This window comes from Camelus bactrianus, chromosome 24, assembly GCF_048773025.1.
Source record: "Camelus bactrianus isolate YW-2024 breed Bactrian camel chromosome 24, ASM4877302v1, whole genome shotgun sequence".
NCBI lineage: Eukaryota > Metazoa > Chordata > Mammalia > Artiodactyla > Camelidae > Camelus > Camelus bactrianus.
Window position 1 is genome coordinate 6,068,548 of NC_133562.1, and position 26,430 is coordinate 6,094,977.

Sequence of the window (26,430 nt, forward strand, 5' to 3'; positions counted from 1 at the left end):
CAGAATATTCATGATATGGCAATATTTATAATGTAATGTGAAGGGAAAACAGAAGATCACAAATAAGATGTACACTATGATCACACATACATGTATACACATATGCATAGAAAACGGCACATGAAAAAACTAATGAATGAAGAGACATCAGATAATTATTTCTATTTTTAGTTTATCTTTATTTTGTAACTCTCCTCCAATGAATTTATAGTACTTCTATAAAAGGAAAAGCTGAATGGCTTTTAGAGTATCATTTTCTTACCAATTTGATCTGTATTCTTCTAACACCAGTGTTACGAGAAGTAGCAGACAATGAATTGTCAATTAATTCTGCAAGAGCAAATGCTGGAAGATAATGAGAAAACATTATTGCTTAACTTTTCCCTCTTGAATACTTTACATAAAAGTTCAAAGTAGAAGAAACTCTGAAATACCTTAAGCTATCACTTTTACTTTCCAAAGAGCTAGAATTAAAGTACTATCCTGATCCTAGTGATAAAAACATAACAAAAGCATTACCAATCACCACCAGCACAAAAAAGCAATCATCAACCAGTACTTGTGTGGCACTATACGGCATGAGTCAACCAGCCATGATTTCTGCCTTCAAGGAGTTTACAATCTAAAGACAGACATATAGACATAAAAGACAAACAGAAGGTCATAACCATAAAATCAGTTGTCTGTAGTATGTAATTACATCGTGCACAAGTCAAAAGTAAGCACATTTAGAGATATGGGGGCAAATATAAAGCAACTATAAAAGTGTCTATTAAAAGTTGATTTAAATACAGAAATCTTACAACACCAACTTATGAAATGGCAGACCGTATCTGCTTAACACAAAACTGCTCTTAATTTCCTACTACACAACCTACCTGACCTTCAGTTTATCACTGGCTCAGCACTGTTCCTAACATTCTCCTTTCTTCAAGGGCACTACTTTTGTTTCCTTAATGAAAAGGGAGAGCATACCAAATTTATGTCTCTTCGACTGAAGTTTAGTACAACTTAAGCTGTAATTAATCCACAGATTAGCATTCTAGTAAACACTTTCACACTCTAAACACTTAGGGGATGGCTAAGTTTATAAACTAGTTAGAAAGAAATTACCACAAATCAGATGTCTGTAAGGATCTGGCTAAGGGTCTTAACTCTAGAAAATGGAGAAGTAGGGATGTTTGTAGGAAATGGAAGGGGAAAAAAGAGTTAAGGGAAATTTGAAAGGAAGAAATGAGTAGAATTTAGTATCTGATTAGATATAAAAGGAGAAAGAAAAAGAATTCCAAGGTGATTTTAAATCTTTGCTCCAGAAGACTGGATAAATAGTCATATTTTCCATTAAGGGAAAATTTGGAAGGGATGAAAGAAAAGTTCAGTTTTAGATACGATGCCTTACCACTATATCAAGCTCAGTGAGTAGAGATGTTTCACAGGGAGAACAGACACTATGCTTAATTGAAAGAATAAAGACAGAGGGAAATGCTTCACTGACATAGAACAGTTTAGGCTTCAGTCAGTTCACTAAAAGCATAAAAAAATCAGCATGACTTGAAGAATTATCCACCATGGTCATAAGTAACAAGAAGTAGCATCAAAAGCAAAGGAAACAGAGGCAGGGAAAGACCTAGGAATTTAATGTAAGTCACAGAAATCAAAGCAAGAGTTTAAACAGTGAGATTCTCTGTCTATTCATGTAACGACAACAGGAATGAAAATTGGTATAACCAAAATGGAAAGTAATCAACCTATTTCAGAAGTCTTAAAAATGAATACATCTACTGACTCCATGATTATACATTTAGAAACTTACACCCAGAGAACGAATTAGATTCATCCAATATGCAAACATATGAACACCTACTATTTGCCAGGCATTGCTCTAGGAACTAAACACGACAGATGAAAGCCTGTTCTTACAGAGTTAACATTCTATTGGAGGAAGATGGGAAATGAAATATATTTGCAATAAATAAGTAAATTTGTTAGCATGTTAGAAGATGGTATATGCTACTGAGAAAAGAGTAAAGAGATTAAATGCAAATGGTCCCTGACTTAAAGATGGTTCAACTTAATGATTTTTTGACTTTACAATGGTGCAAAAGCTATTTACATTCAGTAGAAACCACACTTTGAATTTATCTTTTCTCAGGTTAGTGATATGTGGTAAAATACTCTCTCATGGAGCTGGGCAGCAGCAACAAGCTGCAGCTCCCAGTCAACCACACCACGACGAGGGTAAATAACCAATACACTCACAAGTACTCTTCCCAGACCTTTCTGTCTTTCACTTCAGTACAGTATTTAATAAATTACATGAGATAGCCAACACTTTATTATAAAACAGGCTTTGTGCTAGATGATTTTGCCCAACAGCAGGCTAATGTAAGTGGTTTGAGCACATTTAAGGCAGGCTAGGCCAAGCTACAATGTAAGTAATGACGTAGGTAAAGGTGTATCCTAAGTTGAAAATACTTAAGTCAAAATAACATTTTTGACTTACAACATTTCCAACTTACAATGGGTTTACTTGGCATAGAGGAAACACAATTGCAATTTTAAATGGGGTGATCAAGATAAGTTTTGTTGAGAGGGTAACAGATAAACAAGACTTGAATGAGGTGAAGGAAGGAGACAGGGGCTATCTGGGGAAAGAGCATTCCAGGCAGAGGACCCTGAACTGAGAATAAAGCTGGCACTGAAGTAGAGTGAACAAGCAACAGGAGTTGTGGAAAACAAAGTCAGAGAGGTATAAAGCAGAGCTTCTAAGGCCATGTATGTAACTGTAAAGACTTTAGCTTTTTATCCTTAGGGAAACACAATCTGACTTCTCAAATCTTAGGTGGACAGGCATGAAAAGAGAGAAACAAGTTAAAAGGCCACTGTATAGTAATATGATGGTGCCTCAGTCTTAGTGTTACCAACAGAAGTAAAGAAAAATAGTTATTTTCAGATAAACACTGAAGATGGTGACAACAGGATTTTCTGAAAGATTCAATTAAGTGTATGAGATAAAGAAGAATCAATTGGACTTTATGGCTTAAACAATCAGAAAGGCCCAACACTGATCTGCTGTGTTGTTTGTTTTTATGAGGGGGAGGTAATTCGGTCTATTCATTGATTTCTGCTTGGAGGAGGTACTAGGGATTGAACCCATCCTGGGTAGGACCTCTTGCGTGTTAAGCATGCGCTCTACCTCTTGAGCTATATGTATCCTTCCCCCGAACCAACATTAATCTGAATGGGACGACTATGTGTAATATATTCAAATTTTAGATATTGTAGTAGAGATGCCACATGGGCAGCTGGTAGACAAAACCAGAATTCAGATGATGAGTCTGGCATTATTTTTCAGTATGTAACAAAAAATGACCATTTCTTACCACCTCCATTTGGGAGTCACTGCCATAAAGATGATATTCAGAGCCATGATGTTGGATGTGATCACGAAGTGAGGAATTACAAGACAATAAGGGACCCAATATAAAGGCCTGGGGCACCTCAACATTAAGAGGGTGGGAACCTATGTCAATATCTCAAAAAAAAAAAAAAAAAAAAAGAGGGTAGGGAGAAAGGAGACGACAGAAGGCAGTCAACGAGGCAGAAAGAAAATAAAAAGCCTGTGCTCTCTCAAAGGCCAAGCAAATTATATCGAGGAGGAAGAAGTGATAAACTGTGTCAAATAATGCTTCAAATAAGATGAGAACTGAAAACTGATCACTGGATTTAGTCAGTGGTGACCTTAGAAGAGTTTAAGTACAGGGGAGTGAGTAGGAGAGGACGAGAGGAGACGCACTGCTGATGGTGAATACAGTCAACTCTTTTGAGGAGGTTTGCTGCAAACAGGAGCAAAAAACTGGACAGTAATCAGTAGATTATTATAATGTTTTTAAGATGGAAGAAATAAAGAGCTCTTTTTTGTATGAAAAGACCGTCAGAGCTGATAAATATACTGGTTACAAGTTCAAGCTCTGAAGTCACTTTGCTAGGCTTCTAATCCCAGCTCCAACACTTACTAGAAGGGTGGCCTTTGGCAAGTTACCTAAAATCTCTCAGCCTCAGTTTCTTCTGCAAAATAGGGTCATTACCTAACATTAGCTAACACACAGGATTAAGGATTAAATGATAAGATGCTCATAAAGCACTTTGGCACAGTGCCTGGCACTGCAGCTGACAGCAGTACTAGTACCAGCAGCAGTCAAGGTAAGGATGTACAAAAAGAGTTAGTCACAAGAATATTCAGTCATTTGTAACAATTAAAAAACCTGCAATAACCTAAATGTCTAATAACAGTACACCGTTCAAATAAATTATGTTATCTAAATACTGTGTAAACACTAAATACATATTGATATATATTAAGGATGTTCATTTAATTTTAAATAATAAAGTAGGTTAAAAAGTACGCATCATATAAAACCATTAAAAAAATTTTTTTAAAATCAAACAATATAAAACGGTCTGAAAGGATAAACACCAAAAGTGTTAGTGGTGGTTACATCTGGATGGTAGACATAGGGATGTTTTTTACATGCTTTTTGCTTATCTGTGTTTTCTAATTTTCTACAAATTATAATGCATTTACAATGAAAAAAATATTTTTAATAGCAAACTTTATAATGAACATTTAAATAGTATTAAACACTTTGGCAGGGTCCAGACAGAAAAGATTCTCTAAATCAACTGATTTGTAAAGATAACTAGCAAACAATTCAAAGGTAGGATAAAAACTGGCAAGAATTAAAGGTGGAAGGAAATTAAAGGAAGGGGAAAAGAACACAAACCACTAACTTGTGCATTTCAGCTATACAAATTTACAAGGTAAAACATATTTTCTCAATTGGGAGAGGTCCATAGAAGGACAAGAATAAATCAGGAGAGGAAAGTGTACAGGAAAAGGAAAGATGTGTAAGTGCAAGATCTCTTATGAGTTGAAAAGGAATGAATTCTCATTCCAGGTTAGTTGTAAAGAAGTATCTTTATTTTGAAGTAAGATGACTTAGGCAGAAAAAGAAATAAATTGTGATGAAGAGAGGAAATAAGGAAGCTCACAATGACTGGTCATAGTCTGCTAATAAAGTAGAATGAGTGAAGGAATAGGACGTGTAATCAGGGGACAAAGGAAAATACAGGTTATCAAAATTAGTGTAAATGGAATACTTACGTAAAGGATTTTGTCCTTCACTTGCATAATATTCATACATGCCACTTTTAACCAATGTGTCATAGTGAGGTAGGAAGTCAATTCGTTCTTTTGTAGCTGTTTGTAGTAACTGATTGACTGACTGCAGCAGGTATAGAGTGACTCCATCTTTAACAGTTTCATCTGTAATAAGATGTAATATCTCAAGTGCTAAGCTAGCATCAGAAACACAATCAATTTATAATTTTAAATATGTAAATTGTATCTATGAAATATCTTTTAAAACTGTACAGGCAAATCCCTAAACAATGGGTCGATCTATAAATTCAGTTGTGTTTTGTTAAGAATATCAGTGGAATAGGTCCAAATACTCCTATTCATCTGAAACACTCAATTCTCAATAAGTTAAACTGTCACGGAAAATCAGATGAGGAACTATACTAGAGTGGTATCAATAGAGAAGAATGATCAAATTCAAAAAGGAATCAGGCATGAGAAACTGGCAAGTCTTAGAACATAATTAGGTTAAAAAAAAAAAGGGAAGAATCAAAGTTGGTGAGGAGAATTAGCTTCTTAAGAGCCCACACAGAAGGCCTGTGCTAGGTATTGAGCAAGATGTCATCTTCTATAGCCTTGACATCATCTTTTTCCATAATCTTGCTTGAAAAATATGACCTTTGTACAAACTTCACACATATAGCCAGTTCCCCCCCAACAAAGTAAACAAAAGCATCAATTGTTTTTTGATGCATCTACATAATAAAATAATTATCACTCTATGATTTACTAGACCATATTAAATATAAAAGCATAAACTTAACATTGCTTACCAAAATTATCACAGGTAATTTCCTTCCTACTTGTTGTTGTAATAACGAATTTCTCTTCAGGTGAAATGCCAAGTGTCTATCCAAAATAATAGGAATAAAATCAATTATTACACAAAGGAAATAAAAGCACTATTCAAGTTTATAAAAATATGAAAATACTACCATATGATACCACTTATATGTGGAATCTAAAAAAAAGACAAATGAACATACATGCAAAACAGAAACAGACTCACAAACAGAAAAACTTATGGTTCCTTGTGGGGAAGGGGGTGGGAAGGGATAAATTGGGAGTGGGAGATTTGCAGATACTAACTACTATATATAAAATAGATAAACAAGTTTATACTGTACATCACAGGGAACTATATTCAATATCTTGCAGTAACCTACAATGAAAAAGAATATGAAAACAAATATATGTGTATGCATGACTGAACTATTATGTTGCACACCAGAAAGTGACATAACATTGTACACTGACTATAATTCAATAGAAAGAAAGAAAGAAAGAAAGAAAGAAAGAAAGAAAGAAAGAAAGAAAGAAAGAAAAGAAAGAAAGAAAGAAAGAAAGAAAGAAAGAAAGAAAGAAAGAAAGAAAGAAAGAAAGAAAATACTAAGAAGACTATTACAATCTTTTAACAGTTAATACTACATTTACTTTCTGTGAAATATTGTCTTAACATTTTAAAATTTTGTCTTTGGATAAATCTATTTATAAATTACCTGTTTGTTTAACAAGATTGATTTTTCTGCTATTTTATGTTACCTAGGAACACAAGTAATTAAGTGGACATTTTGAAAGGCTTTAACATGCGGGACCTCTCAGACAAAAGACATGTTATTTCATGTCAATATATAAGTAAACTTATTTGGAGCAAAGCATTAACATAACACTTATATTCATATATATTAAGTATTTAAATATGTAAAAACAGAAGTACTAGAATAGAGGTTAATATTTTATAACACTGAGGTAAGGCTAACCATGCTATGCAGGATATCTGTATTAAAGCATCTTTATATCTATTATAACCCCTTCCAAAAGTTATACTTTTTTTCCTCTTTTTTTTTTTTTCATGAGGGGGAGGTAATTGGGTTTATTTATTTTATTTGGAGGAGGTACTAGGGATTGAACCCACGACCTCATCCATGCTAAGCATGCACTCTTGAGCTATACACCCCCAAAAGTATAACTTTAAAAAATTAAGGCAAATTATAAATTACAGGGGAGGAAATTGCAACAGGAAACAAAGTATTAGCATCCTGAGGAGAAAAAAGCCTTTATAAATCAAGATGAAAATCAACAAAGAGAAAGACTGAAAAGACATGAACAATCAAAAGGAGAAATAAAAACCAATGACCCCAAAAACATGTGAGAACTGTAATTTGAAAAGATACATGCACCTCAGTGCAGCAGTATTTACAACAGCTAAGACATGGAAGCAACCTAAATGTCCTAACCTAAATGATGATTGGATAAAGAAAACATGGTGTGTATATATACAATGGAATACTACTCAGCCATAAAGAATGAAATAATGCCATTTGCAGCAACATGGATGAACCTAGAGATTATCATACTAAAGGAAGTGAGTCAGAAAGATAAAGACAAATACCATATATCACTTATATGTGAAATCTAAAATAGGACACAAATGAACTTATTTACAAAAACAGAAACAGATTCACAGACATAGAAAACAAACTTATGGTTACCAAAGGGGAAAGGGGGTGAGGGAGGGATAAATTACAAGTTTGGGATTAGCAGACACAAACTACTATATGTAAAATATATAAACAAGATCCCACTGTATAGTACAGGGAACTCTATTCAATATCCTGTAATAAGCCATAATGGAAAAGAATATGAAAAATATGTATGTATAACTGAATCACTTTGCTGTACTCCACAAACACAACAGTGTAAATCAACTACCCTTCAATAAAAAAATTAAATTTTAAAAGATGTTTAAAAAGAGAAAAAAAAATGAAAAACTGAATTTTCACAACTAACCAAAAGATGGAATTAGGAAAATGAATTAACACTTTCATTAAAATTTTACATATCTTTACAATTAAAAGGTACATGCTCTTTCCAAAATGAGACAGTGGGACAATGTATGGTTAAGAAAAAGGCTGACTTCTGTTTTAGGCAATGATCTAGACCAACTTTACATGGAAAATAACTAAAACAAAAAAACTAGACTAATGATACTTAAGTCTTCAATACTGATAGTAAAAACCTTTACTGGTCACTATTGAAATTGAGGCACCAACTCCTTACTCTGAACATTAACAAATTAAAGAGAAAGAATAAAGCATTTATCCTGCTTTCATGTACCAACTGGATTTCAGGCTAACAAAATATCTCTGGTTGATGAGGCAAAGTTGTTCTTTAAAGAATTCTTGGTAATAAATACAGAAGGAATGGCAATCAGAATATTACCATCAATGAATGAACCATTAAATCAAAACTTTATTATGGAGGAATCCAGCTGAAACCTCCTGAATTCCACTAATTCGGTCTTTGAATTGCTAAGAGTGGGTAAAATAGCCATATATTATATGCTCATGATGTGATGTAATAGTTACTACCAGCAACACCTGTGAAGTATTTTTTGTCTCCTCACCTCAAAGAAGCTGAACCTAAATCTTGGTTCTGAAAAATAACTTCTAGCTTACAGGATATATGGAGTTAGAATAAGCTAAATTACTCCATAAAGGAGCACAGATAAACCCAGAGTATTAGAGGCAAACCTACTTGATTTCAACAAGTCAGTGTTGGGGAAAACAAAAAAGACTAAGGGAAGGTGTTTTGCTCAAACGCTCTAAATTTTAAAAGAATTAAGAAATATAAAAAACCAAGTTCAGGGAGGGAAATAGCTCAGTGGTAGAGCACATGCTTAGCATGCATGATGTGCTGGGTTCAATCCCCAGTTCCTCCACTGGAAAAAAAAAGTTCAATACCTCATATAAGCAAACCAACTATAAAAAGACATGTCTGAGACAGAGAAGTCTGAATATAGACCAAACTCTTAGACAATATTATTAAAAAATGCTACTTTCTGATAGTGTGCTAATAGAAATGCTTGTAGAAGTATACAGGAGTGAGATGAACTAAGGCCCAGAATATGCTACAAAAGGCAAAAATGATGCTAATGTGGTAAATACTTGGAAACTGTTGAATATGGACGCTGAGTATACTCTTATCTCTTTGTATATCTTTGAAGCTTTTAATAAGAAAAATTTCGAACTTAAACTATACTATAACTGACCAGTGGAAAAGAACAGAGGACCCTGAAAAAGACCCATACATATACATAGGGGGAGCTTGGCAAATAGGTGAGTGACATTACAAACAGGTGGGGAAAGAGTAAACTATTCAATGAATATTACTGACACAACTAGCTAATTGCACAGAAATGGGTAAAATAAAATCCCCATCAACATACACAAAAATAAATTCCAAGAGAATTAAAGCAGTTACATACTAACCTAAAATTGTAGAGGAAAAATAGGGAAATAATTTTGAGAAGATAGAGAAAAAGATTTCTGAAAATATACAAAAAGTTAAAGCCATAAAGGGAAAAAACTGGAACAAAAGAAAAGATGCTCATCCTCACTAGTTACTAGAGAAATTAAAACAATCTGATTATCATTCCTAAGAGGCTGGCAAAATTTTTTAGTTCTGATAATACAAGGTATAGGCCTCCATATATAAGGAAAGTGGACCTTACACACTGCTGATAGGCATAAGAATCAGTATAACCATACTGAAAAGTAATTTGGTATACTCTATAAAATTTAAAATATTTACATCCTATGCAATTCCACCCAAGAGAAATGAAGCTACAGATATAAACTGATAGGGAAAAGATTCTACTTGTTTACAGAAATAAAAATTGTCTTTATAGAACTTTATTTGGCTTTTGTATAATCGTCTTTATTTTTCAGTTCTTTACCACTTTATCTCTAGTGTCCCAACTGGTAGATATGAGCTTATTACATCCTATAGAACAAAACAGTTGCTATAGTTACTGAAAAACATGGGCCAAATTGAATTTTTAAGATCTCTGTACATCTGAAAAGTATTTACACCTAAGTATTTCATACAATCGCTCCATAATTCTACAACTTAATTAAGATACATAAGCTATCTTTTTTCTTTGCTTTATCTATAATTCTTTATAAAAATTATTTCTCAGATTCATATTTTTCTAAATATTTTATAGCTCTGGTATTTGACAAACATAAATTAAATATTTTTATATTATTCATGATGCTTTTATTCACAATTCATCTCTCTCCATATTTTTGGCCTAAAATCTATGTTACCAGATGTAAACAAAAGTCTTTCATGTATTTATACTAACCTGGCCTTGAATACAGATACACTTTCTCTGTCTTTCTCTATATGAACACAGGATGACATTCCATTGGGCCAAGAGTCTTGCCTGGACTTCATTTTTATATGAGCACTTCAATCCCACCTTCTTCCAGGTCAATGTTAAAGTATACTAATCAGCCTTTAATGAATAATGTAAAGTACCGGCCCTCCATGTCTTTAGGTCAGCTTCAAACATCTGCTGCCCAACTTCTCCCAAAAGCCAATTTTAAGAAATATTTGTAAAGGGTTAACTAACTAACTTGCAGTCCATAAAATTCTCAAATACTCTAAACTTCATTAATGGATTAGGTCAGTCAGAAATTATATACTTGAACACATCTCTCTGAAACTCTGCAAAAACTAGCCTTTAATGATTTGTGCTTTGGTTTATATCCAATGGCTCTGTCCCTGAATCACCCAAAATGAGGAACACTCATATTGCACTTGAGTGAGAAACCTCTATAAAAATTTGGGTTGTAACTGGTTGAAGCCAGGTGCAATACTCTAAATAGCACATACCCTACCTTATATTAAAGGACAAGATAGGAAGAACCTTTTCTATCTGTAAGAATGTTGACCATTTTATCAGGATTTGTGAGGAATCTAGGGAGAATTTTTTTCTCAAATTAAAGGTTTAACAGTAGAAATGTTTTTATTTTATAGACATTGTGGATTTTATGTCAATTATCTTTCCTTCTTTGTTTTGACCTCTTAAGAAACTCAGAGCTGATTTCTTGGCTCAGTACTGGTGTAAGATATTATCAAATGAACTCCCGTTTATTAGCTAGCTCTCCTCAGGTTACTATTCTATTCTTTCCTACACCTATCTTCTTTTGCTTCTTTTCTTTTCATTTTTTAGAATTTTTAACACAACGTAACTTATGGACAAATTTTTTTTGAAGGAAGAGATTGATTCATTTAACTAAACAGCTATAAATCAACTATTAAGTAAGGCGCCTACCCTCAAGGAGCAGAGTGTATTTAAAAAAAAAAAAAAAAAGTACGCTGGTATAACAAGTGCCGTGGCAGGATAACAACAAACAGTGGAACCAAAAAAAGGAAAAAGTAGGCATTCCCTCAAAATTCGGGGTGGAGAGGGAGGTTTGCACGCATGAGACTCAGTGCCTGGGTATATTTAAGAACTAGCCAAAATAAGTCATTTTCTAATCTTTGATTCTGCAAGACCACAAGGGCTCAGGTGAGTCAATAGCTGCTTACCACAGGTCTAAGGGCTTCTGCCAAATCTATGCTTTCCTCTGCCTTCCTCTTGACTGCTCCCTTCTTCCACAGTGAGCTTTCCTCAAGGAACAGTTTAGGATCCATAATACTTTCTAACACTGCAAACACTAATTGGCTTGTTTTAAGCTTTAAGAAGCTTTAGTTAGTGCACTATCTGCCTCTTGCCCTAACAAGGAAAATGAAGGCTTTAGTAAATGGTGTGGGCATGTTTTTTAAAAAATACAAGCTTTAGAATCAAAAAGACCTAAATTCCAGTCCCAGTTTCACTGCTTATGTATTGTACAAACTCAGGCTTAATTCAGTAATTTATCTCAGTTCTTCATGTATGCAATAGGGACAAAGTTATGGGATTAGATGTCATAATCTAATGATGCTTTAAATTCTCCAAAAAAAAAAAAGTTACCTTTTTTTTTTAAACTAGGTTTTCCCTCTCACTTCTAATCAAATTTAACGTTCTCTGTTCTAGCAGGAAGAAGTGGGAAGAAGGACAAAAAGAATTAGACAAAGAAAATATTTTTCTTGGTTTTCAAGTTAAAATATTTAAGTAATGGAATAAATATATCTGTTTCCTATAATAAAAAACTTCATTTGAGGCAGAGTGGTATAACAAAAAGAATATGGGTTCTGGGTTTGAACTGTAATTTTTGTACTACCTGTTTAACTTAAGTGAGTCATCATCTCCAAAAGTGAGTTTCCACTTCCGTAGTAAGAGGTCAATACACTTCCCCTATATATGTTACAGAGTCAACTGGCACTTCTGACACAGGAGGATTATTTCTAGAGGGAGGGTAAATTGGTACAACCTTTGTGAAAAAACAACTTAAAAATATGTATGAAGAACAACAGTGAAAATCAACTATACTTCAATTTTTTTTAAATGCATCAAGAGCTTTAAATATATTCTTGATCTCTGATACAGGAATTTCACGTCTAAGATTCTAAACCAAAGAAAAACAAAGTCATAAAAGATTATACTTTCAAAGATATTTATCACGGCATTTCTTAAAATTGTAAGTAATGTAAATATCAACAAAAAGGAGAGAGCTGGTTATGTAAACAGTAGTACAAAACAACCCACTTGTATTATGAAGACTAGCGTTAAAATAGAAAAATACTGACAATATTAAGTTAAAAAAAAAGGAATATAGACATGTATTACAGTTATAAAAAAGTGGGAGGATAAGGATACCAAAAATTGACCTCAAATACTAACAGTAGTTAAAGTTTTACAGTGAGTAAAAGGTTTACTTTTACCCCCTCTGGTTCCGTATTTTCTTTAATGTGCTATTTTAGAATCATTTTTATATCTCATGATTTTAAATAGTTAATACATAATAAATGTAAGTATTTTATATAATCAACTATAAAAATAATAAACATAAAAGATTCCTTTTCCTGAGTTGGATTTAATACAAAACATCAAAAAAGATGAGCATTCATTCAAGCACACGGGAATGTACTATATCCAGGCACAGAATGAACTTCAGAGTTTATAAAATTTTGTCTTCTTTCTAACTTGGGCATTTAGTACGTGCAAGGCACACTTCTAGACACTAGACACTAGGGATTCAAAACAAATCAAAGTCCTTGCTCTTAAGTCCTTTTTATCCTGTGGGTCTCGATTTCAATCATTTCAGCAACTAATGTACAGAGTTAATAGTATTAAAACATTAGCCTACTCAAGTTAAAACACCGTTGCACACCAAGTCCTTTTTCCTTGGAAGCTAATTGTTCTCTACCGCCTAGAAAGAGCCCCAAGTGGTTTGTGCTTCTCATGACAGTCAAAATTCCTTCTTAAAAGCTCAGGCAGAGCACCACCTCCGATTTATACAAGACTTCATAGTTTTAAGTAGGACTCTTCCTACAGTCATTAATTTTTAAAGCTAACTAATACAGTGAGTATAGACGTCCTTTGGTGTTCCGCAGCCACGAGTGGTTCAGGAACCCCCAAGGGGCCAGGGGTGCAAATCCACCTGCGAGGCTCTGGGTCAAGCGTTTCCACTACGTAAGAACCCCGCCAGGGAGGGCCTGCGAACCTTCCTGACAGAACGACCCGGGAAATTACGCGTCATTTAACGAACCTGACGAACGTCGACTCCAGGAATTTCACAACTTCTAACTATCACAACACTCCTAACAGAGCCATCGGGGAGAACTCTGTTCTCTCCTTTAAAAAAAAAAAAAAAGTTCCACAGAAAGAGACACAAGTGGCTTTCCCTCCTGGCAGGCGCGCTACACGGCCTCGGAGTGCGAAGGTCGCCGCCCGCGCGTTAAACCTGAGGCACCAAAGCCCGGGCGGCGCGACCCCCGGGACAGGGCCGGGGCAGAGGGAGGCCCACAGGCCCGCCGGCTCCGCACCCCGAGGCCTGCGCGGGGACTCGCCCCAGGCTTCCCCGCCGGGCCTTGGGCATGGCAGGCACCCGGGAGAGAGACGCCAAGGCCGCAGGACCAGGGCCAGTGACAGGTTTATTGCCCCCAGTGAGCAACTGGGGCTTCTCGTCACCCTCCCAGCCCAAACTCTCCCCGCGCATCCCTCCTCCGCCCTTGAGCGTACCTGACACACGGAGGAGCGGAACGCCGCGTAGTCCGAGCGCTCCCCGACCTGCAGCGCCCGGTCCCCGAGCTCCGACTCCTTCTCGCGCCGGTCAAACAAGTACACCGTCCTGTAGCCGTCTCCTCCGCCGCCCTCTCCGGTGCCCACCGAGGGCCCGCCGCCGCCTGCCGCTGCCATATTGGGGGAAAGGAGAGAAAACAGCAGCGCCGGCGTCTGCGGCCGCCGCGCTGAAGGCCGAGGTGCGGGCTCTGCGCGGCGCCTTCAGCTCCAGCCCCCGAGGCGGCGTGAGGCCTCTACCCCGGTGCGCTCAGCTCCTCCCTCAGCAGCAGCGGCGGCGGCGGCGGCGGCGGCGGCCGAGCAGCGGCAGGCGCGAGGATCACCCGGGAACCGATTCAAACGAGCTCCTGCTCGGGGATCACGTCACTTCCGCGGCCCGCCGCTCCCGAGGAGGAGGGGGCGCGCGGCGCGCTCCTCACAGGGTCGGGACCCGCGCCCGCCGCCGCCCACGCGAGCTCGCTGCGCGACCAACGAGCAGGGCCGCCGCCTGGGACTGTGGCGCAGGAGGAAGAGGGGCGGCCCGCGACGCAGAGGGGGCGGGGCGAATCCGGCAGGCCGCGCGGGCCGGGGTGGGGCTTCGGCGCCCGCCGCCTGGGGCCGCCCCTTTCGCCCTGGTGAAGTTGGAGGGAAGTGCGGTCCCTCGCGGGCGCGGGCGCTCTCAGGAGGCAAGCTGGTAGAAGAGGCGGGAGAGCCAGCCTCGGGAGCGGCAGGGGAAGCTTTCGGGGGAACAGTTTTCTTCAGGCCGAGAGGTCCTGGAACCTCCCCGGCTCGCCATGACCCCGACCGAGCCTCCCCGGCTTCGACCTCCTGCTGCCGCGGCCACGCCCCTCAGCGGCCGAGTCGCGTGAACGCGGCGGTGGCAAGCGTCAGGCCCTCGGGCCTCGCGTTCTGGATCTTCCCCCGCCGCGAGCACGTGGGTCCCCACGCGGAAAAAAACCGACGCCAGAGGCCGTGCGCCTCTTTTTTTCCGCCTCATTTCTCCGGGGTTGTTTGTGGGCCGCGGTGTGAGCCCCCAGACAAAGCTGGTCCCCGAGAAGGTCCTCACCGAGGCTCGTGACGTCACCGCGGCCTCCGAGGGTCCGCCGGCCGGTTCTGCCCGTGCCGCTCGCCTTCCTCCGTCGCAGTCCGCACGTTGCTGAGAACTGTGAAAGCACCTACGCCGGAGTTGTTAGCAATAAGTTAAATGATGTTCGCAAAAGGCTTAACACAGAGTACGCTTTCGGTAAAAGCCTTTATTGCGCTTCATTAAATATCCTGGCCTTGGGCGCGTAGTGCCCTAACTCAACAGCAAATACTACTGTCATTGTTGGAGGACCGTCTTTGGCCACTGACTCTCCAATTCTTAAAAATACTTGGTGAATATTTTGTCCTTGAGAATGACATGACACGTAAATTCACTAAGCCCAAAGTAGCAGACGGAGTGGGGGGAATTTTTTTTTGATTCTTCAAAAGTTCGGGTGATAAAATATATTTCCTGCTTTACTAGGTTTGGCTAAACCTTCACGGTTAATTATATGGATAGACTCATCGTTAGTGTATGTTAGAAACCTAGGTTTGCTTGTCCAAATAAAAGTTCCTAAATCGTAGGGTTGTGTGCGCGCGCACGCGCGCGCGCGTGTGTGTGTGTGTGTGTGTGTGTGTGGCTAGACATACAAGGTTTTAAAAGTAGAGCACACAGTTGAAATAAAGTGTGAAGGCATGTATTTTAGAGGAACATAAATACTAGGGAGGGAAGTGGGGAGAATGGAGAGTAGATGATGGAAGATAAAATTGGGAAGAGGCAAGTTGTAGCCAAATGCCATTCATGTTCCTGAAGAAGATGGGGGAGGCTGAGACCAAAGTAACCTCCAATTCCTATGGGATTTCTTTGAAGTCTCATGTTTTATCTTTCCAATTCAAGTGAACTTTTTCGTTATAATCCGTTATGTAAAGGTATTTGATTTAAATGACAAAAAAAAAGTTTTTTGACTTCTTAATAGGTAACATGAATTAATTATTTCATCATATTGGGACTATGGCTAGAAGTTGATCATGAGGGCAATTTCTCATTTCTCTGTAATATTAAATTATGCAAATACATAGGTAGAAACAAAAAACTATTTTCATGTCTTTAGGAGGGATTTAAAGATAATCTCTCAGAGGAGAGATCCAAAATGCTGCCAGGAAAGTGTACCACAATATTAAGGGCAACTATTGGTGGAAACATTGATACGTATCTTCCTGATGAGAGGCCAGCTCAGAATCATTGTCTTCTGTGGCAGTTCGGCACTCTGAAACAGCATCAAAACTATTTGCCAGTCAAGTTTTGTTCTCAGAGAGAAATTCCCCAGGTAGCTTTCTCAGCAAAGAAAGATGATGTTTCTTCTTTAATTTTCATCACAAATAAATGAATTTAAAATGACCCTGTCCCACAATTAGTTCCCTTTGACTCTCAATTTTTATTTTCATTAGCCATCTTTATCACATAGAGTATATTTAAGTGTCCCTGTATCAGTTATCTATTGCTGCATAACAACCTACTCCCAAACTTAGTGGCATCCTGTACAGCTCCCCATGGCCCTCCCCCTGGGATGTGGCCCTCATGATAAAAGATGCTACAGACCCAGAATGGAGTAGTTGGGAGGCAGTGAATAATAGCTCTTCAACTCCATAATTAAAAATTGTCTCCAACTACTGTATAGCACAGGGAACTATATTCAATTTCTTATAATAACATGTAATGGAAAAGAATTTGAAAAGAAAAAATACATGTATGTATGTATATGTATAACTGAATCACCTTGCTATACACCTGAAACTAACATTGTAAATCAACTACACTTCAATAAAATTTTAAAAAATGGTCTCCAAGATTCCTTAAAAAACTAAAAATAGTTACCATATGATCCAGCAATCTTACTCCTCAGCATATATCCAGAAGGAACTCTACTTCAAAAAGACACCTGCACCCCAATGTTCATAGCAGCACTATTTACAATAGCCAAGACATGGAAACAGCCTAAATGTCCATCGACAGATAACTGGGTAAAGAAGATATGGTGTATTGATACAATGAAATACTATTCAGCCATAAAAAAACAACAACATAACGCCATTTGCAGCAACGTTTATGTCCCTGGAGAATGTCATTCTAAGTGAAATAAGCCAGAAAGTGAAAGAAAAATACCATATGAGATCACACATATGTGTAATCTTAGAAAAAAAGAACATAAATACAAAACAGAAACAGACTAATAGACATAGAATGCAAACTTGTGGTTGTCAGGAGGGAGGGGGGCATGAAGGAACAGACTGGGAGTTCGAAATTTGTAGATACTGACAGGCATATGTAGAATAGATAAACAAGATTATACTGTATAGCACAGGGAAATGTATACAAGATCTTGTGGTAACTCACAACGAAAAAGAATTTGACAATGAATATGTGTATGTTCACATATAACTGAAAAACTGTGCTCTATGCTGGAAATTGACACAACATTGTAAAATGACTGTAATAAAAATGACTCAATAAAAAAAGTTAATAAATAAATAAAAGAACTTGTGGTATATATACAGAATGGAATATTACTCAACCATAAAAAAGAATGAAATCATGCCATTTGCAACAACATGGATGGACATAGAGATTATCATACTAAGTAAGTCAGAGAAAGACAAATATCATATGATGTGGCTAAAAAAATGACACAAATGAACTTATTTACAAGACAGAAACAGACTCAGACATACAAAAGAAACATATGATTGCAGGGAAGGAGGGAGGAAAGGATAAATTGGGAGTTTGGGATTGGCAGATACAAACTACTGTGTACAAAATTGATAAACAACAAGGTCCTACTGTATAGCACAGGGAATTATATTCAATGGTTTGTAGTAACCTATAAAAAAGAATATATATGTATATAAAGCTAAATCGCTATGCTGTACACCAGGAACTAACACATTGTAAATCAACTATACTTCAATTTAAAAAAATCCATATAGTAAAATTTTTTCTTTATATGTGAAAAATGATACTTAGCATTTATTGAGTTCTCAAATTGCCAGTACTTCTACACTTTACATTTTCTTGTTCAATCTGTTTTTACATTTTTATATTTATATTATGAAATGTTTCTTACATACAAAAGAATATATATAATATAAATGTCTGTTAAAGAACAAACACATATGTAGCCACCACCCAACTTAAGAAAAAGAGAATTCCTAATACTTTGAAGGCCCCAGTATACTCCTCCCCAAATGGCATCTCTCTACTATCTAATCTCTATTCTGAAATGTATAGGTATTTTTTTCCTTCTGTTTATAATAGACTATTTGGTTTTTGAGCGTTTTTTAATTTATATACCATAAAAGAAAAACAACACACTCCTGTAATCTCAATATTCTACCACAACACTCCTTCATGTCTAATACCAGATGTGTGGGTTTTCCACACATCAAACAATTTGTGACACCAGCTACCTTACACTTTAATTCAATTCTGACACACTCTCTCTCTAAAGAAAGTGTTAGATACCACAGGTTAAGTGTTCAGTCCTACATGACTGACCACTTCCCCACTTCAGATGCCCATTCAAAAGTCTGAATTATTACCTGGGCTTTTGACCCAATGGCTATAAATCAGAGGGTCTCATGATCCCCTCCACAGGCTCAATTAATTTGTTAGAGCAGCTATCACAGAGTTCAGGAGCACAGTTAGTTTACTAGTTTACAGGGTTTTTATAAATTATATAAATCAGGGCAAGGTATGCAGACAGGATGTGGAGCTTCCATGCTCTCCCTGGATCTCCATGTCTTCACCAACTCAGAAGCCCTCCAAATCCTGTCCTTTTAGTTTTTTATGGAGGCTTCGTTACATTGGCATAATTGATTAAATAAATCGTTGGCCATTGGTTGGTAAGTGACTACACCTCCAGCTCCTCCTCTCCCCTCCTGGGGAGGACTCAAAGTTCCAATCCTTTAATCCTGAGTAGTTCCCTTGGCAACCAGCCAGGTCCTTAGGGTTTTCCAAAAATCCCCTCATTAACATAAACTCAAACATAGTGAAAGGGGCTTGTTATAAATAACAAAAGACACCTTTGTGATTCTTCCCACTTAAGAAATTCCAAGATTTTGGGGACTATGTGCCAGAAACAGTGGGCAAAGACTAAATATATATATTCCATATTATAAATTTCAGTATCACATATACATTTATACATTCTTTGGGAAATGTTTTTTTGCTCAACATATTTGTGAAGTTCAATCATGTTGATGCATGTAGCTGTAGTTCCATTCTTTTTTTTTTTTACTGTTACATATAGTATTTCTTAATATGAATAGACCACAGTTTTTCCATTCTTTTATCAATAGACATTTTATTACCAGGATTTGAGTTTCCTGTTTGTTTTTGCCTTTTTAAAATCAGGTTTCTATGAATATTTGTGTATTGTATTCTGATGTTCATATGCGATAGATATATTGCACAGGATAAATCTCAAATGCCGTGGTGTATGTGTTTTTACAAATTTACCAGATAATGCCAAATTATTTCCCAGCAGGATAGAAGAGTTGCTGATGCTCCATTTCCTTGTCAATACTTAAAGTGTTTTTTTAACTTTAAAAAATGTTTGTCAATCTGGTGAATATGAAGTAGTATTTCATTGTGGCTATAATCTGCATTTCCCTCCTTATAAATGAGATTGAGCATCTTTCCATATGTTTACTTCCTAATAGTGTTTTCTGTGTAATACCTGTTTATGCTCTGTGTTCATTTTTCTGTGGGTTTATTTGACTTTTCCTAACGATTCTTAGGAGTTCTTCATATATCATGGTTGCTAAACTTTGGTTGGTTATGTGTCTTATTAACCTCTTTCTGAGATCTTTTAATGAACAGTAGTACTTGATCTTAATATAATTAGATTTATCAATAATTTCCATTGGTTTGTCTCTTTTTTAAGGATTCCTCTACTACCAAAGTTTTCTCAAATTTTATTCTCAAAGTTTAAATTTTTTCTATTAACATTTTAAAGTTTTTAATTTGTAAGGAGTTGATTTCTATGCATGATACTGAAAAGGGATCCAATTCCTTTTTTTAATGAATAATTGTCTGAGCATCATTTATTGGACAGTCAGTCCATATTTTCCATGCGATATCCTGTATAACTTTTGTCACATACCAAGTTTCTATAAATGCATGCTTCTGTTCTTGGATTTTCTAGTCTGTTCAATTGGTTAATTTTCTCCCCTCTCTGCTAATATTGTACTGTCTTAAGTATCTAGCTTAATTATATTTTGATATCCTATTGGGCAAATCATCTCACCTTATTCTTCTTCAGGAGTGTCATGTAGTTGGTTCTTAAGTGTCACTGCAACAGTAATGGACTTCCTCCTCTTCTTGCTCGGTGTTTTCTCACTTAAGAGACACTTGAGATTGTGGTCAACTACATTTCCACAGTAGCAAAACCCATGGTTCAGTAAGGAACTGAGTACATCATAAGGTTTTTAAGTTGACTGGTATTGCTTACTACCAAGGACCTAGTTGTGCTTGGGAAGCTGCTGTTTGCCACCGCATCAAGTTCATTATGAGACACCACAAACCCGTTTTCATATTGTTCTTAATTACCCTGTGCATTCTGATTCAATTACAGCCTTAATATCAGGTTCCCTAACAGCACAGAAGGCTCAAATTTTCTAATCATTCTCTGCTTATTTAAAAACTTCTTCTTCCTGGATTTTCACGATTTTCACCCAATCAAACTAAATAGAATAATATGATTCTGCTTGTATGTATATATGCATGTGGCAGCATTTTTTTTTCTTTAAAGAGGGATAAAGTTGGAAATGTTCTCCCCCAAATCCTAAAAGCAAAATTGACCCTCTGGACTAAAATGGTGTGCTGCTTTATCCTGTGACTTCTCCATCCTCACATACCCCAGTCAGAAGCAACAGAAAAATTTTGTCCATGTGAGTGGCATGATAATATCCCTCCTAAAAAACATAACTCTGAAAACGGTGTTACATTTTCTGCAGGTGCCATTTTGTACAGATTACATCTTATTCACATGATAAATAAAGTGCAGTTATTAAAGATCTATTATGGGGGGAGGGCACATAGCTCAGTGGTAGAGTGTGTGCTTAGAATGCACAAGGTCCTGGGTTCAATCCTCAGTACCTCCATTAGAAAAAAAAATTAAATGAATAAACTTAATTACCTCCCCCAACCCTCCCAACTCCAAAAAAAGAATTATGGGAAATACTGGGGGACTTAGAGCAGACGTATGATATGGTCTGAGATATCTTTTAAGAAAACTACTCTGACTATTATGTTTTGCTTTTTATTTAATTAGGTTTATTTATTTATTTATTTTGTTGGGGGGGGGAGATGTACTTAGGTTTATTTATTTACTTACTTTTTAGAGGAGGTACTAGGGATTGAACCCAGGACCTCATGTATGCTAAGCATGCGCTCTACCACTTTGAGCTATATCCTCCCCCCTACTCTGACTGTTATGTTGAAGGTAGACTGTATGGGACCAAATGTGGAAACCAACAGACCAGTCAGACAGCTGATTCAACAATCCAGGCAAGAGTTAATAAGGGCTTGATCGAGGCTGGTGGTAATGGTGGAGCTGAGGTGAGGTAGTCAGATTCTGGCTACCTGGCTATTTTGAAGGTGAAGCTGACAGATTTGCTAAGGGATTGGATGTATGGCATGTGAAAAAGAGAGTCATCAAACCAGTCTCCAAAACATGTGGCTCCCTGGGAAGTGTAGTGCACGCTTGCATATTTTTGGCTCCCTAGCCTCTCTACCCCCTCCTATGTTTGGAGATTTCCCCATCACACAAATCTAGGCTCCAGGCAGAACACATCTCCAACTGAAGGTGTGGCTGCCAACGCCAGAAACTGTTTGTTCTGGTCTCCCGGGCCGAGGTGCCCTCGTGTGACAGATCAGACGTTAATGGGGCATCCAGCTTGTGACGGCAGCAGAGGCACCCTTAGCCCAGGGTGGAATGGTGTCCACTGTGCAAGGGGCAGTGGTGTCCTCACAGAACCAGTTCATGAAGTTAACTGTGCCTCTGGCCCCGTAGCTTTTGAGCAGGGTTTGCCAGCCTCCCAGCAAATCCAGTTTCCTAGTCAAAAATATTGTTTCTGCTTTTAAAAGAGCCAGAGATAGGTTTCTTTTCCTTGTAGCTAAAAACTCTGATTGCTATATTAAGGATTAATATTCCTACCATGAATGTTATCATAATAATAACTGCCATCCACTGAGTGACTGACACCCTTATTTCAATGAATTCCGCTGGATAAATATTTATCCTATATTAGAAGTGAGGAAACTGAGACATAAAAGGATAAACCACTTGCCCAAGGTCATATGGCTAGTAACTGACAGAGCTAGGACTAAAATCCAAATTTATCTGACTCTAAAGCTTGAACACTTATACATTATAGAGTAGTTCATTTGGGGGTCATATAATATTGTGAACTGTCATTTTTCCATTAATTGAGTTCTCTATATAACCTCTATGTGTATGCACAAGTATTAAAATTTCCTTGAAATTCTCTAAAACTGTTGATTTTAGTGGTGAAATATTAAGATACGTTATTGTTTGGAAAACATCATAGTCTGGTGAAAAACCTAAATCTAATTAAAAATAAATTCTAGTATTTGTTAGTAGTGTTTGAAATTTGGGCAAAATCAGTTGCTTTTTCTGAAAGTTTCAGTTTTAATAGACCTTGTTTTGATCAGAATTTGGAGGTAAAGTTCTATATTGGCAAATACACCAAGTTCTTCTTCAGATGCTATCTATAACCACTAAGACATTATAGTACCAGGGTAGACATTAAGTACTACAATAGCAGGTTCAAAAGCACAAACTTTTTATGTTCTTTAAAATAAATTAGATAAGACATCTATAGTTACCAAAAGTACAAGGGTGATGGGTTTGAATATTTGAAACTCACTGCTTAAAAAAAATGTTGCTTACTAATAAGAGGTGTGACTAAAAAGAAACGAAACTGGATTGTCAGAAAAGAAACTGTGGTTTGTGAGCCTCTGAAAAACATTCAGAGGAGGAACATGTTATAATAAACATCTTGTTTTACTTGAGCAGCCTTAAAGAGATGACGTGGTATTGGGGACATTAAAACTTGAGCTAGGAGTAAGAATGTGTGCCAAATCTAAGTACCAAATGTACTCCCTATCTAGGCTGTGCAACTCAGGGCAATTCCAAAAGAGCAAGGTTAATGAGGCAGAGATGAATAGAACAGACACAGAAACAGAAGTCACTGCGATGCCTCATTGGAAGGATTCACTCATTTATTCACTAACCCATTCAGCATTCGGTGCAAATCATATGCCTATTGTGTGTCAGGTGCTGGGGCTTCAAAAATGAATAAGAAAAAGCCTCCCCCATCCTCTGCTGCCCCGTCCAACCCACCCTCATTTCCATCTTCCCAAAGAGCCAGTGGCCCAGGGAATAAGGACCAGCCTTGCCCTGGCACTGACATTCCTTTTCTCCCTCCCACAGACTCCTCTCTCCCCATTCCGTGCCCCTTCCCAGCTCTTCCCTTCGCCACCAATCACCTCCTCACACCTTTCGTTTAACTAACTGGGCTCACTTTAGACTTTATTCCCCCAAGTAAAACTTTCCTGCCCGGGGCTGCCTCTCCCTCCTCCACACCTGCTAGGCCAAAGTGATCTTTAGAAACTTCAGACTCTTAAAACATGATTGTTCCCCACTCCATAGATAACAATACAGGCAATATAAAACTATAAAATGAGGAAAACTATGTGTAATTCATCTGTTCTTGCAGATATTCTAAACCTTGGAAAGTCTAATGCAATTTATCATTAAATTGGACATGTCTGAACACATATCAAATTTTGCATACACATTTATGGGGTTCATTGATTTTCTGAGGTCCATCATGGTCCCCAGGTGATTCTAAAATACTGTTAATCCCTGAATTAAGAAAGGAGACAGATCTCAAAAGGCTGAATTCACTTTAAAGATTCTGTATTCTATCAGGACAACGATGGGAGTAAGAACCTACTGAAGGTTTTTAAAGTAGGATGGGGTGTCCTTTGGTTTGCACTTCAGAAAGTTTTCTCTGACTGTAGTATAGAGAATGGACTACAGGGCTTAACCAATACCTTGTGGGAGGTTGTTACAGAAACACAGGCAAGAGATTATGGTTAACTGCTAAAGGGTACTGGTTTCTTTTGGGTGTGATTTAAAAATGTATAAAATTAGACTGTGGTGGTGGTTGCACAACTATGTGAATATACAAAAAGTCCTTGCATGTACACATTACATGAGTTAATTTTTTAGTAGGTGAATTATAGCTCAATAAAGATGTTTTCCAAAAAAGCAACAGATTAAAAAAAAAAAAAACTCTCATACCTAAACAAAAAAATGAATAAGTAAATAAATAAAATAGGCCATGGACTTATATGAAAGACTTTTAGGAGATAAGAGGAGGGAGAGGGGAGAGGTAGGAGTCAAGGATGACTCCCGGGTTTTGGGGCTGAGGTCACTGGGTAGATGGGGATGAGGAGAGATGTAAGTGACCTTGTGCAGTGAAAGGGATTCTGGAGGGCATGATACAAAAGACTGGAAGGAAGCACCAAAGGAAGACTCAAGAGACTGTTGCATTGAAGAAAGGAAGGACAAATTTACTTGCCATCAGTGCAAGAATGCCAGACTTCTTTCTGAAGAAGCCAGAAACACTGGCTCACCAAATTCAAAACACAAATATTTAAAGGGAAAGAAAGGCAAAACTATCAAAGATACCAAGTTTACATCTAGTCTGTTCATGGGGTGGGGGGGAATACCAACTTTCTCATACAACTATCATATTTACAAAGGTCATTCATGCCTTCAGACACCATAGCATAGCATAGCAAAAATCGGGGATAATGCTGTCTCTAAAGTCCAGGCTTATAGGAAATTTTCCAGGGTTTATTATTTTAGAGACCAGAACCAGTCAGGAGGACCCAACTATTTTCAGTTTATCTAAGAGTGCAAGTAGTTTGATTTTGTTCCTAACTATACTATGCTGTGATGTGCTTCATCATTTTGGAAGCAGGACAAAGTGCCAGTTTTGCTTCTACAGGAAATTAGTAACAGAAGAAGGCATGCGAAAGAAAGAAAGGATGCAGGAAGGCTAGGACTGATAGCAGGTAAGCACCTAGATAGTGGTCTGGGCGTGGCAGGTGTGTTAGCAGGGAGGAAGTATTACAGGCGGAAGTGTTCACTGTTGTTGGGGCTCCTGTCAACCCCGTGTGATCACTCAGGTTCACAGAGGCCCTGTGAAGCTAACTTTTGACTCAGGCTCCAGATAAAATGTTGGATACTTGGAAGTCTCCAATATTGTTGTTCTTGGAAGAAATGGAACTGAACACTGAAAGGGAGATCCTACTGAAATGGTTGCAGAAAGGTGTTGCCTGCCTCAAAGAAGATCACCTTCTTAAAGATTTAACAGCAGCCCAGCTTCGAAGTCTCAGGCTTCATCTGGTAGCTAGTAATAAATAAGGTATTTCTAGGCTTCTCTAGAAAGAAAGAATCAGAGCTACAAGAAGTCATCTCCTGCAATAACAAATGAAAGGCTCCATAGTTGGAAACACAAGGCAAATGTACACACAGGTGAGGGAGGAGACCACAAAGCTCCGAACTTCCACCTGGGAATCTCTTCCTGCTGCTGCCACCACTGGCTGCCTCTTTAAGAGTCTATCACCTTCCTGAACACAGATCCCCTCCTTCATTCCTGGCAGCACATTTGAGGTTCTGCTGGGTGTTCAGATGGCAGTGTACATAAGAAAATTCTGTATTTTTAAGACACAGACTTCTAGATTCCATGCCCAGATATTTTAAATCAGTCAAGTATGGGACTAGGAATTTTTATTTTTGACAGCTTCCATGTGATTCTAATGGAGGCATTTGTGTCCAAATACCACATTTTCAGAACCACTGGAGCAAAGGGAACAAAAAGGGTGATGAATATAGGAAAGAATGTATAGTCTGACTTACAAAATACAGGTGAATCACTTGCAGCTTATAGCCCTTGCCTTCAAATGGGCAGAGACATCTTCCCTAACAATTAGGAGTCCCCCGATCATGCCTACCTTATTTCAAATACAGTCCCCAAACAAAGCCCAGCGAGAAAAACATAAGTTTCTTCAGGGACAGTTTCCATTTTCTATCTAGGTTTCTCTTTCCTGAAAGAC

At 37.8% G+C, this 26,430-nt stretch overlaps 1 protein-coding gene and 1 non-coding gene across 2 annotated transcripts in view; one reads left to right on the forward strand and one right to left on the reverse strand.

Moving 5' to 3' along the window:
• The window catches only part of SMCHD1 (structural maintenance of chromosomes flexible hinge domain containing 1), a 114,890-nt gene extending 100,197 nt beyond the window's left edge, over nucleotides 1–14,693 (reverse strand). Inside the window, exons 1-4 of the mRNA XM_074352512.1 lie at nucleotides 14,157–14,693; nucleotides 5,974–6,049; nucleotides 5,165–5,326; nucleotides 263–345 (exon numbers count right to left, since the gene is read on the reverse strand). Of these exons, the coding sequence (XP_074208613.1) occupies nucleotides 263–345; nucleotides 5,165–5,326; nucleotides 5,974–6,049; nucleotides 14,157–14,333 (498 nt within the window). The 5' untranslated portion in view covers nucleotides 14,334–14,693. The remainder of the gene's footprint in view (nucleotides 1–262; nucleotides 346–5,164; nucleotides 5,327–5,973; nucleotides 6,050–14,156) is intronic.
• A 6,609-nt stretch (nucleotides 14,694–21,302) lies between these two features.
• Nucleotides 21,303–21,377, forward strand: TRNAS-AGA (transfer RNA serine (anticodon AGA)). Its single transcript has one exon. It is a non-coding gene; the product is annotated as a tRNA-Ser (tRNA).
• Nucleotides 21,378–26,430: the final 5,053 nt, after the last annotated feature.